The 13,049-nt window shown below is 36.8% G+C and overlaps 1 protein-coding gene across 1 annotated transcript in view; it reads right to left on the bottom strand.

The window, feature by feature from the left end:
• Positions 1-13,049, bottom strand: part of cntln (centlein, centrosomal protein) — a 213,137-nt gene that overhangs the window by 92,442 nt on the left and 107,646 nt on the right. Inside the window, exon 13 of the mRNA XM_081394618.1 lies at positions 5,911-5,996. Coding sequence (XP_081250744.1) covers positions 5,911-5,996 — 86 coding nt within the window. The remainder of the gene's footprint in view (positions 1-5,910; positions 5,997-13,049) is intronic.

Genomic DNA, 13,049 nt, shown 5'->3' with positions numbered 1-13,049 from the left:
TACACATACACACATAAAATAAGATAATACATTGACTAAGTTCGGGGTACCCCTATCTGAATGGAAGAGTCAGAGAGCCTCACTATGTGATTGTTGTTGTGCAAATAATGTGCAAATTATTGCAAATACATTTGTGATTAACTGGATTTTTTAAAAATGTTTTTTGCTCACAATTTCTACCTGACATTATATTACTGCTTTGTCTTATTTTTAGTCATCTTAAAATGACTAAAAATATTTTTTTTTATGATTTTATAACAAATAATAAAAATAACAAATCTATTTTTTTTAAATGTTACGAAAAAGATATATATACAAAAAGAACAATAGACTACAAGACAGGTGTCTATACCAGTCTAGTCATAAGAAATTGACCATACTTGACCATCAGTAGTCTACATAGAGTCCAAACTTGCAGATATGAGTATAAGATTGCTGCAGAATTTCAATGCATTATTCACAAAGTTACACATCCCCCACCCCTTGCATGTTCATTTATTAAATATTTTGGCTAATCTGATAACACATAAAGCAACCGATAAAAGTGGCATACTCTCAGCCATCCAGATAAAAAAAAAAAGGACTAGGATGCCATTGGCTCTTAAAAAGAAACATTTATGAGCCACACAACTTATTATGAATGATATTTGTTATATTACAGAATTGTGTGATATACATGGATGCTAAGAAGCACTGTCATCTATAATCACTTTCTGTCCCAATGTAACGCAGTGGATGAAGTTCCATAGGGAGATGCATTAAACATTACATTTTCACTTTGTCATTGCTAGAATATGAGTTTGTATGTGGAAGAGTTGCTGAAGACTGTGTAGTACATAGTGTAGTACTAGTCCATTGATAGAAACATGGGCTTCAGTTCAATTACATACTGTAGTTTCTGTTTTTAACATACTTAAATGTGTGTTTTTTTTTTTTAAATACTATTTATTAATTAATTACAATTAAACTCATGGTTCATGATAAGGTAGTCAGCTGTGAATTCATAAATGGCCAATTTCATGTCTTACATACAATTACATCGTTTCTGCAGTGTTTTAAAATTTAAAGGCTTTTTAAGACCTGCACAAAGAAAACTTAACTTTGAGTTCATAAATTTTTGACAAAAACAAAGACAAATTAAAAAAGTTACAAATTATAAACATTCAAGCTTTTAAAACATTTTTAAGAAAAGGAATGTGCTGCTTTGAAATGTGCAGCACTCACTTTTAATTCAATTATAGCATTTATGCCACATTATGCCATATGGCAATTCCAAATATGGAATATGGAAATACGGAATAGGGAAAGCATGTGTTTTGGAAACGTCACAACACAACAGTGAGTTTCAAAACACCACTACTAATGCAATTCATCCAGGCCTCACCCCTTTAGTTGTGTATGCCTTTTAAATGAGGACTATTGTGACATACGTTTCTGGAGGAAATCTCAAGACTACAATAGAGGTATTTCAGAGAGTTCAGAAAGTGTTTACTGATATAGAGAATTGGAGTGATTTTTCGCAAACAGCAACATTACACAATAAAGAAAGTTGAAAATGTAAATAAGCACAATAGGTCTTTTCAAGACCTCTTGGAATTATAATTAAGACTTTTATAATAGCATTGAAGATATTTAAGAATTTTTATGGCCTTAAATTTGTAAAAGAATCAGTTCATAAGTTCATTTGTTCGCAAATTGGACATCACTTCTTCACATGGTTGCATTCAACTGTTGTGATGATAAAATAGTTAATTATAATAACTAACACTTTCTCATGACACAGGCATGGATTGATGTAGGAATGGTACCAACTTTCAGAAATGTCCCTACCAAGATTTGGCCAATTTTCCCCAAATAAGTTAGTGCGCTTATACACTAGAGATCGCTCTGATGGAGCGTTTGACGGATAGGAATGTACAAGATCCTTTCTGAGGGTGTGGAAAGAGCCATGTGAGTTTGATATCAATTGGGAATACAGCAAATTGGATTTCCGAAAGCACATCTGGACCTACCTCTCTCAAATTCTCATGGGTTAATGGTCATGTCATAATTTTATTTCGTGATTTTACTGGAACAGAAAGGGGATGAAAGATGAAAGTGTGTGTCTGCGGCAGCTGCATGTGGGGAAGTGCTCCATGCTGTATAATGTTGCCCTGTGCCACCTATTACCTGACTTTGCCACTGACCAGAGGGAAGGATAATACTTAATGTAACAAATCTTAAAGTTTTTAAATGACTGGTAAGAGGAGGATTTAAGGAGAAATAATCTCAGATATAAAGGAACAGGATAGGTCAACAGGATTTTTGTTATTGTTAACCAAAACTATAAAAACATTTATATAAAAAATTTCTATTAAAAAAAACTTGAATGAAAGCTGAAATAAAATAAAATAAAATATAAATATCAGATGAAAAACTTCTTTACATTAAAATTATCATGTGAAAAACCTCTTAACACTAGAACTACCAGAATTATATTACTAGAATGGCCATAGCAGTCATTCTGACCGCTCATACATTATTTGCATATAATTTCAATAAGCTACATCAAATCTAAGAATAAATGGATCTGTAATGTTCGGATAGGTAATACTAAACATCAGAACACTACATTTTAATTCTAATGTACGTGAAAATATATTAGTTATTCGACAACCACAAAACAGCTATTGTAATTACAGATACAAAGTCGAAATTTATCAATTTTCTATTATTTTCTTTGTAAAATGAAAACAAATGTATTCATCCTTGGATATTAGATTACAATAGCCTACAAAAAAAATCGCCAATATGCATTTCAATGCATAGGTAAAACCTTTATGGGCACATATGAAACGCATGTGCCCCAAACTGGCCAAAACAGTCATTCTGACCGTCACGGGGAAAGAATATGAAAATATAATAAACTGATTTAGTAACCAATATTTGTTTTAGTGAGCAAATATATCATGCTGTAAAATTACAATGAAACTATCCTGCTGTTAAATCATAATGAGAGTATTCTCCACTAAGCGGGCTAACTTGGGTTGTTTTGGGGGCAAACAGCGTGCATCAATTTCACTGATGCTTGTGGATCAGTTACTTACAGTCAACACAGGTAATCTCTACCTTCCATGTGCATCTCCCGCACACAACCTTATGACATTTGTCACAAGTGTCCTTTGTTTTGTTTTTCTTGCAGTTTCTCCGCAACTGGCACTGCCTTCTCCTTCCCATCTGCTCTTGCCTGGGTTCTGGCTCTCGCACCATCAGTTGTGTAGCTTTTGCTCTCATGTGGTTGGAGCGAAGTTCATTTGCAAGTTTCATTATGAAGTTTCTCTGTGACATCCTCTCATTGGTGCATTTCTTGAACAGGATGGAAGCATTTATTGCAGCCGGGTCAAGGATATTATAAAACACAGCCACTGGCCATCTACGTTTGGGTGCTTTCACTGAGTATTTCCTCGCCATTTGATCTACCACATCAACTCTGACCTTGGTTCTGTTGTAGTATGTGATTGTCTCTGGTATAGCTTTTTGGCCACTTTTGATGGCAACAGCTGTGTGGACAGTGCTGAGAATGCAGATGTTTTTCCTTGCTTTGCACTGATAGACTGTTAGCGTTGCATTGTCACTTTTCAACACATCTGTGGTGAACAGCGGCCTTTGCTCCTTTACGCACGGGGGGAGCTCTCGTCTGCTTTTGTTTACTGTGCCAACCAGGCTGGTTTTCTTGGCCTGTGGTGCCTTGACCAGTTGGAGGGAAGTAAAAAAGTTGTCAGTGGTGATGTTCCTCCCCTTCCCCAGGTAAGGCTCAACCATTTTCAACACCACAATGTCTCCTAGTCGCTGACCTGGCTTCTGTGTCTCGTCTTTACCCAGATATGGCGCACCGTTCAACATATACAGTATTTGATATCGACGTCAGCAGCGAGCCAGAACTTCATACCAAATTTATCAGGTTTGTTTGCTATATATAGGTGTATATATATATAGGTTTGTGCCTTGCTTTTGTCGCACCTTGCTTTTGTCGGGAAGAGCTGCTCATCAACAGTTATGTCGGCACCGGGCTGGTGGCAAGCGATGCTGTTCTGGACGAATCTCTCCCAAACCTCGGTCATCAGGGCAAACTTGTTATCTTGCAGGCGTGTGCGTCTGGTCTCCTTTTTGTCGAAACGCAGGAATCGCATGATTTTTTGTCTCCTTGAAAAATGCATAGCCCCAGTCGGCTGACCAAAAGCTCGCCAAGTCCATGCTTTTTCCACCCTGCGCCCCACGAATGTAGACTAGAGCAATGAAGGCCTTTAGTTCATCCACTGTCATTTCCCATGAGCTGTCCTCCTTGACTCTGTGTGCCTCAGCCACGGTGCATCATCAACTAAACATAGAAAAACGGTGAGGGCATCTTCAATGTTGCGCTTGGCGTGCGCTGTGGGGCCTGGAGCTGCTGTCATGACATTTTGCCTTTGTCGCCTTCCTCTGTTTTCACCCGACTGTATAACAGTCCACACTGTGCCGTCTTTCGCTGTTTCATGCCGCTCTGCTATAGGTGGATTTAGTGGGACAGCTTCATCCAGTGCTGGGCTGAGTGCTCTTGTGGTTGGCACAGCACACACACAGCTGATGATCCAGGATTTTGCACTGTCGCCAAGAAATTATAGCCTAATTAGTTTTTTATTTCATGAAATATCTATTTTATCAGGGCTAATATTAGCCTATGTATGGGCTAAGAAACTCACAAGATCGCATAAAGATCACAGCCTAACGTACCTGGAACATTAGCAGATGGAATGACAGCAGATGCAGAATTGGAAGTGTCCAGCCGGTTTTTTTTACACAGGGGAATTATCTCTTAATCATTCTCTGAATCACTCTCAGAGCCAGTGTCAGATGAACTTTTAAGAGACCAGGAGACATCACTATCGGAACCTGCTCCTCATCAAGGCTCTGAAGCATGGCTAAAGCCTCTGTGGCAGTCATTCTTTTTGCTGACATTGTTCTGATATTCTCTTTTCAATTTTTCAATTTGGTTTTAGCTCAAAGCTAAAGCTAGATTTCAGCTTTGCAATAGACTAAACAAACAACTAGAATAAATTGTTGCTAGGCAACAGTGATGCATCATCAAGAGCGGGAAAAAGGAGCAAAACGGTCTGTAATGCATACGGTCAGTATGACTGTTATGGCCATTCAAGGAAGAAATACTCAAAACTCTTTTGTGTCTTGTAATTTTAATAAAATAACAATGATAGAATAAAATATAGACACATTTAGGAAAAGTCAGGGTCCTATAGTTAAATGGGATTTATTTCAACAAAGTTATTACATTGCACAATTTTAAAACAGTCAAAATGACTGCCTTGTTAGTTCTAATGTTACATGAGAATTAGAAATGTTGCTTTGGTAACTAACTGCAATAAAATGTTTAAAATAAAATTCTTATTTATTTATTCACTTTCATGTAGTTTCAAACCTGTGACTTTCTTCCTCAACATTTTCTGTTATGCAAAATATCTTTTTTTTTTTTTTTTATGTTTTATGTTCCACAGAAGAGAAAGTCACAGGATTGGAACAATATAAGGAAGTAAATTACACAATTTTTATTTGTGTATACTATGTCTTTATGTTGAAGTACTAAAATTACTAAAACTAAAGCTGAAATAAAAAGTAAATTAAAGCTAAATAGAAATATAAAAAAAATTTAAATGAAATTGACAAATCTTAAATATTATAATATTATAATCTTAAAATTAAAAATTGCAAATCTTAAACTAAAATTCAAAAGGAGAACTGAAATATAAAAATAAAGGCCAATATTAATAAATACTATAAATATAAATACTACAACACTGGTCAACAGTTGTATATGATGGGGCAGAGAAAGATGAGTGATGCCTGTGATGTGTGTAAGTGTGTTTGTGATGTGTGTGATACCTTGCATTTCCTCCTGTCGACACTCTTTTATGTCTTGAGCTGCAACTGTGTCCAAGGCTGCATTTAGTTTCTCCTCCAGATTAGCTCTAAACATATCAAACAGATTCAGGAATGACCAGTGAAGTTATTTAGATTGACTATATTAGCAATACAACACAAATATTACTTATTTCAATTTCAATATCACTTCTAAAATTTATATAATAGATTTTTCTCTCATGTATGCTGCAAATTATTTTCATACATAGGCTACATCTCAGGTATGTACTGATTTAAAGAATAAGCTATTGAAGTACAGTCCATTTACTGACCAGAAACCCAAACCATAATTGAGTTCAATCAGGAAACTCAAATGCCCCCTCATAATTGGAAATAACATGAGTTTTCAGTGATTGTATCACAATCGGATTCAATCGCTTGACCACAATAAAAGCCAGTTGTAATAACATCAAAAGACACATTGTGATTGGATGACTAAAACTTTTTGTCCACTTTTTCTTAAAATCCCCATTCACATGGTTTACTGAGGGGTTAGTAAAGACAGAAAACAAAAGAAAAGCATTTTCATGTATCCATCGATGTTTTTAAAATGGAAAATAACAAAAATGTATCCGTTAATGCAAACCCTCATGTATATGCAAGTAGCGATTTGCTCAGGCTCTATCTGATCATACCGGAGACAAGACGCATGAAAGTGTAAATACAGTCTGGCCCAAAAAGCATCCAGTTAAGAAAAACATGACAGGTGTAAAGGAGGCCATAATGTTACTATGTTACTTGACAACTATGGCCATTGATTTGGTGCATGAATGTACTCATTAATTCTTATTCTAGACTGTGAATGCAGTAAGTTTCTGTCAAAGTGCATTAAGCCACTACTTTTGAAACTTCCTCTTTTACCTTTAAATCACTTCAACTCTGACACCATCCAAATCTCTCCCCCACTGAGATGAAGATATAAAAAGAAACCCCGCTAATTAAATAGCTCTTAATTCACCAAGAAATCAAAGTGCTAAGTGACAAGAAACATAAAACCCCTGGCTGGGGTGTGAGGATTTCTTTTCACCTAGACTGAGAAGGGATTGGGGTGGGGTGCAGGGGGATATGAACAGACAAGTAGTGAATCTAAACCCAATTAAGAACCACCAATTAGCTGTATGGGTTCTGGAGACTAATTAAAAGGGGCAAAAAGAGGCACTTTCAAGTTATTATTAGGACCCAAAAGAAGCCTGTTGAGGATTTGGGTAGGCCCGAGGGAGACATCTGCACCTGAAACACACACCTAGTTCCCCTCCCATTTGCTCTAGTGCAGTGGTAGAGGAACCTCTGCTGAATTGCAGTGGCTTAGTTCATCATAGTGTAACTACTAGCAAATAACTCTGGGTAATACTCCAGTTGCATCACAACAAGGGACCAAGTTTGTTTTTGTTTTGTTTTTTTGCTAAGAAATGATCCACTTACAAATTGAGATTTCTAATCACCATGTTTCACCTATTTTGGTATAAAACCTGTGCTTCTAAAATCAACTCCTTGTCATATTGTGCTAGAGTGCAGCATTTATAAGCAGCAGTGCAAGGTGGTTTATTAGCATTCCAGCTGTGGAGATCAGCTGTAGGTCTCTCATGACCCCACCAGCCAGAAAAACAGTTACAACAGCTTCTCTTTTAATAGATCTCTTTTCAACACCATAGTAATATATAATATGTATATATAATTTTTTTATATATATATATATATATATATATATATATATATATATATATATATATATAATGTAGATGGTGTGAAACTCGCCTCTATCAATCCCCTCTGCTTTCCAGTCCCGGTGTGTCTTTGAGTGAGTACATCGTTTGAATAACAGATGTTTATTGGTAGGCCCCTCTCTAGAGCTTGTTGTATACATTTCAGTATAGACAAAAAAAAAAAGTGGAGATGGAAGAAGAAGAAGAAAAGTGTAGACTGAAGGAGAAGAATAAGTAAAAAAAACACTGTGATACTGTGATCCAACACTTGGATATTCTCTGAAAGAGCACGAGGAAGTGATGATGATACATGTTAAAGGTCCATCATATCTTTTTGCTGTCATAGTCACAGGCCTTAGAGCAATAACATTTAACAAATATATTTTCATTATTTCTTCTCCCTTTTAAGCTAGGACAGTGAGAACAGAGAAAAACACTAATGCAAAATTCAAACAAGGCTTAGACAGCTCTCAGATTCTATGCACCTGAATCAATGGCATAACACACAGCAGCTGGTTGCTGGCCACTATTTGCACAACATCAAAGGCTACATGGTACTGTACAACATAGCTTGAAAGACATCGAGAAGAAAATTGGTATAGGGCATCATGCATTTTTACTGTTAATGTATCAACTACTGAAATTTTGGTATTGTGACACAAATTATTATTTCATTGATTTGATTTTAGCATGGATGAAAGCTGTATTGACCAATCAGCATCCAGGATGACTTTTTTTTTAAAGAATATATGATGAAGGATCGTTTAAATTATTGAAACATAATGCACACTAGAAGTGTAACAGGCCACTGCGCTTCACGTTGTGGCCGTTACACCTTGTGTGTGCATTATTTTTCAATAGTTGAATAGACCAGAGCTAATTATTCCTCTTATACTACGGTTCCCACATCTCAAGACATTATTCCAATGTTTTATTTCAAGACGCCGGCACGATCACTTGCATTTTTTTCCTGAAAACAGCAGGAAATTGTAAGCGATTGTGAACGGAACGTTATTTGAGCACTTTCTATATATAATTTAATCACGGTTTAAATAACAGATTATTTTCATCCTATTAAGAGAAACAATATAAAGTTGACCGTTTAGTCACTGGTTTAATTTACTGACAATAGACGATTTTGAGACAAAAACATCTGACTGTAGGCCTACATGAATCATTACATATCAGAAAATCACTGGTCACTGCACTGGTGATTTTGGTTAGACATGTACACATAATCCGTACATATCAAACGATCTGTGACAAAGCAATAGTGACACAGTAAAAACATTTTTAATCACATAAGTGTGTAGCGCTGTTCCTGTTAGATCCAATATAGAAGACACAACATTTTTTTTTTTTTCAGGCTCCCTGTAAATCCAATGCAGCTACTGTGTTTTTCCACAATCTGGCACTGAACAACATTTTGCACTCAAAGGCATGTTTATTGCTTAGTTGCTCAATCCAGTGTTAGCATCACGTCTGTTATTTACCTACTACTACTTGTTGTGCTCGAATCAGTGGGCGGGGCTACTGAACTTTAGGGTTCTTGATGTCACCAACCTGGGAAGAAGCTGTGGTCCCTACCAGCCATTTGTTGTAGTGTTTAAAAATTGCTTTCTGTAAAAGAAAATATCTCCCTTTGCATTGAACTTTTAGTGTCGTAACTTTGCAGATGTTGTTTATGCTCAAACAGCAACATTACACACTAACTGAAGTTAAAAAAGTGAAATCATAATCAAGGGCCCCTTTAACAATCTGGAACACGCAGACAAAGGTACCTCGACAATAATTAAAGCACAAAGGTTTGCTCCCCTGAGCTTAACCTTGTTGTAAGTGTGTCTGTATGTCTTCTGCCTCTGGCCCAGAACTTGGCATGAAGAATCGGGACATGCTGTAATTGTTACTGTCTAACAAGACGAAGACTCTGAATGTAGTGTTTGTTAATGTCTCTTTCCTCACAGACTGAAGGCTCAGAATGTGGTCGTATTTGTTGCTGCCTCACAAGCGGTAGACTCAAGAGCATGGAATCTGTTTCAGTCTCATCTTTGCAGGCTGGAGACTCAGGACGGCATATCTATCCCTAAATGGGAGACTGAGAATTATATATTGCCTATTGTCTCACCGGATGGGAGACTCAGAACATGGGTGTATCTGTTAATGTCTCACTGGATGATCCAGAGACTCAGAACAAGGAATGTCTGTTGAAAGGGTACATTTATCCCTTTCCGATGAAGAGATTGCAATTTGGCACTTCTCAATTCCAGTGCTGTGATTGGCTGTTGGCATCAGAGGGAGCACACACAGTGAGGCCCACCCTTCTTTCCCCTGTGGAACTCATTTGCATAAAGCAGTTAGAAGTCTTTAAAGTGTCTTTTAAGTTTTACCAATGCATTTCTCACTTTACAAACCAACACCAGAATACCTTTGCCAATGTTCTAAACAAAGAGAGTCCAAACAAGATGGGAAAAGATTGAACTGCCATACATGCATAACAGCTGAATTTGTGTAAGATGTTGCACTACAAATAGCTGTGACTGAGAATACTTATTTTCTCTGAATAAGTATGAAATGGAAGAGTGTAGTTTACATCAGTTTTAAGGATTCCAAACATAGTTATGAATGGATTGGATGGATCATTGTGGCCTCCCTCTGTTTCAGCCACTGCACTTGCACCCACTAACATTGTTTTCTATGAAATTAAATTAGATTTGTCCCTAATCGTCATATATGTATAATTGGGTGAAGTTATATGAAACTGCAATGCGGTTGACAGACCTGGAACTACTTCACACTCAAAATCAAGCATTCAACAGTCCCGTGGTATAAAAGTTGCTAATGTGTTCTGCATACCGTGGCTTCTAGAAAGACAATAAATGTAATGACTTGATTGGATTGTTGTTATATGTTAATAGAGGCAATCTCATGTGACTGACAGGTTGTCGGAAGGGAAGGATTATTACCCAGCCCTTGCACCGGTGCACACGTCACAGGGATCCAGATTGCGGCCATTTTTCCATTTTTGGGGTTGCTTAATGAAATGGTAAATTTCATATCTGCAAATGACTCAGATGAACTGTAATAAAGCGCGCGCCTTCCCTTCCATTACTGCCGTGACCAGTAACGTTAGGCCAAGCGCTCCGGAGACTGTAAGCTGGAACACGAACAGTTGGGAAAGATCCATCCTCGAGTAACAACGGGAGTAAATGAAGACTGCTATGTTCATTCTTACATCTTATAACAAAACAACTCAATCGCTTAAGAGACATTCTTGTCTACACCTGGCAGTGTCAGTCAACAGTCGTGGGAGGGGCCTGTGCAAATCTACGTTACTTTGCCCAGAATCTGAGACAATGCTTATGATTTCTGGGGATAAAAAAAAAAAGCACTGGGTGGATTTTTATGATTATAGGGTGGTTGTGTACACACACTGCCAACACACATTTATGTTCAAACACCAAATAAAAGTGTATTTTGCATAGTAGGTGCTCTTTAATGTTACTATATACAGTGTATATATATATACACAGTCGTGCTCAGAATTAATCATACCCCTGGTAAATATGATCAAAAATGGCTGTAAAAAATAAATCTGCATCGTTTATCCTTTTGATCTTTCATTAAAAAAATTGGCAAAAATCTAACCTTTCATTGAAGTAAAAGAATTGAAATTGGGGGGTAAATCACATTATGTAATAAATGTTTTTCTCCAAAACACGTTGGCCACAATTATTCATACCCCTAGAATTTTTTATGAATAAAATATCTCTGAAGTATATTCCCATTAATATTTACCTTTTTTAGCACACCAGGGTGACTAGGAACATGAAATTGTCTAGCTTTGACTTCTTGTTTCACAGGAGTTTAAATATGAGCAAACACAAAGGCCAAATTTCCTGAATCATTCATCACAATGAATAAAACCAAAGAATATAGTTCTGATGTGCATCAAAAGATTGTTGAGCTTCACAAAATAGAGAGTGGCTGTAAGAAAATAGCTAAAGAATTGAAAATCCCCATTTTGACCATCAGGGCAATAATTAAGAAGTTATAATCAACTAAAGATGTTACGAATCCTCCTGGAAGAGGACGTGTGTCTATATCATCTTAATGGACGGTGAGGATGAAAGTTTGAGTGGCCAAAGACTCTCCAATAATCACAGATGGAGAATTGCAGAGATTAGTTGAGTCTTGGGGTCAGAAAGCCTATAAAAAAAAAAAAAAAAAAATCAAACAACCCTTACATCCCCACATGTTGTTCGGGAGGTTTTCAAGAAAAATGCTCCTCGCTCATCCAAAAACAAACTCCAGCAAATTCAGTTGTCAGACACAACTGGAACTTCAATCGGCACAGGGTTCTGGGGTCAGATGAAACTAAAAAAAGAGCTTTTTGGCAGCAAACACGCTAGATGGGTTTGGTGCACACAAGGATAAAAAGTACCCCATGTGTACAATTTAATATACCATTGGATCTTATATGTTGTGGGCCTATTTTTCTGCTGGAGGTCCTGGACTTCTTATTCAGATACATGGCATTGTGGATTCTATCAAATATCAAAAGATAAAAAAATCAAAACCTGACGGCCTCTGCTAGAAATCTTATAGCCGTGGTTGGATCTTCCATCAGGACAATGATCCAAAACAAAAATCAAAATCAACACAAAAATGTGTTAGGGAGCACAAAATGAAGCTTCTGCCATGACCGTCCCAGTTCCCTGACCTGATGAGTGGAGTGAACTGAAGGGAAGAAGCACCAACATGGATCTGGGAATCTGAAGGATCTGGAGAGATTCTGTATGGAGGAATGGTCTCTGATCTCTTGTCAGGTGTTCTCCAAACTCATCAGGCATTATAGGAGAAGACTCAGAGCAGTTATCTTGGCAAAAGGAGATTGCAAAAAGGTATTTAATAAAAGGGTATGAATAATTGTGGCCAACGTGATTTGGAGAAAAACATTTATTTCATAATGTGATGTTTTTGGAATTTTTGGAATGAAAGATCAAAAGGATAAACGATGCAGATTTATTTTTTACAGTCATTTTTGATCATATTTACCAGGGGTATGATTAATTCTGAGCACGACTGTCTATATATATATATATATATATATATATATATATATACTTGTTTTGCTTTTGAATTAATATGTAGACATTATGAATGACAATAAAGTACATTTTATCTCAACTCATCTCAACTCAAGCTCAGTGCTTTATTGTCAGCCCCCCATTGCAACAAAATCAGGGGCTGGCGCCACTTTCTGTAGAGCTTAGTGGAACCGGTGTTAGTCTGCAGCCCTGTGACCTTAAAATAAAACTGCACATTGTAATTTCTGTAAGTTAAGTTTACCTATTACTAAGGCATCTGTCAGTAATACAGTCAAAATGGGGGAAATTG

The sequence above is a fragment of the Scardinius erythrophthalmus genome (genome assembly GCF_964197995.2).
Source record: "Scardinius erythrophthalmus genome assembly, contig: HAP1_SCAFFOLD_52, whole genome shotgun sequence".
In the NCBI taxonomy this organism is placed as follows: Eukaryota; Metazoa; Chordata; class Actinopteri; order Cypriniformes; family Leuciscidae; genus Scardinius; species Scardinius erythrophthalmus.
This window is presented reverse-complemented; position numbering and strand designations above follow the sequence as displayed.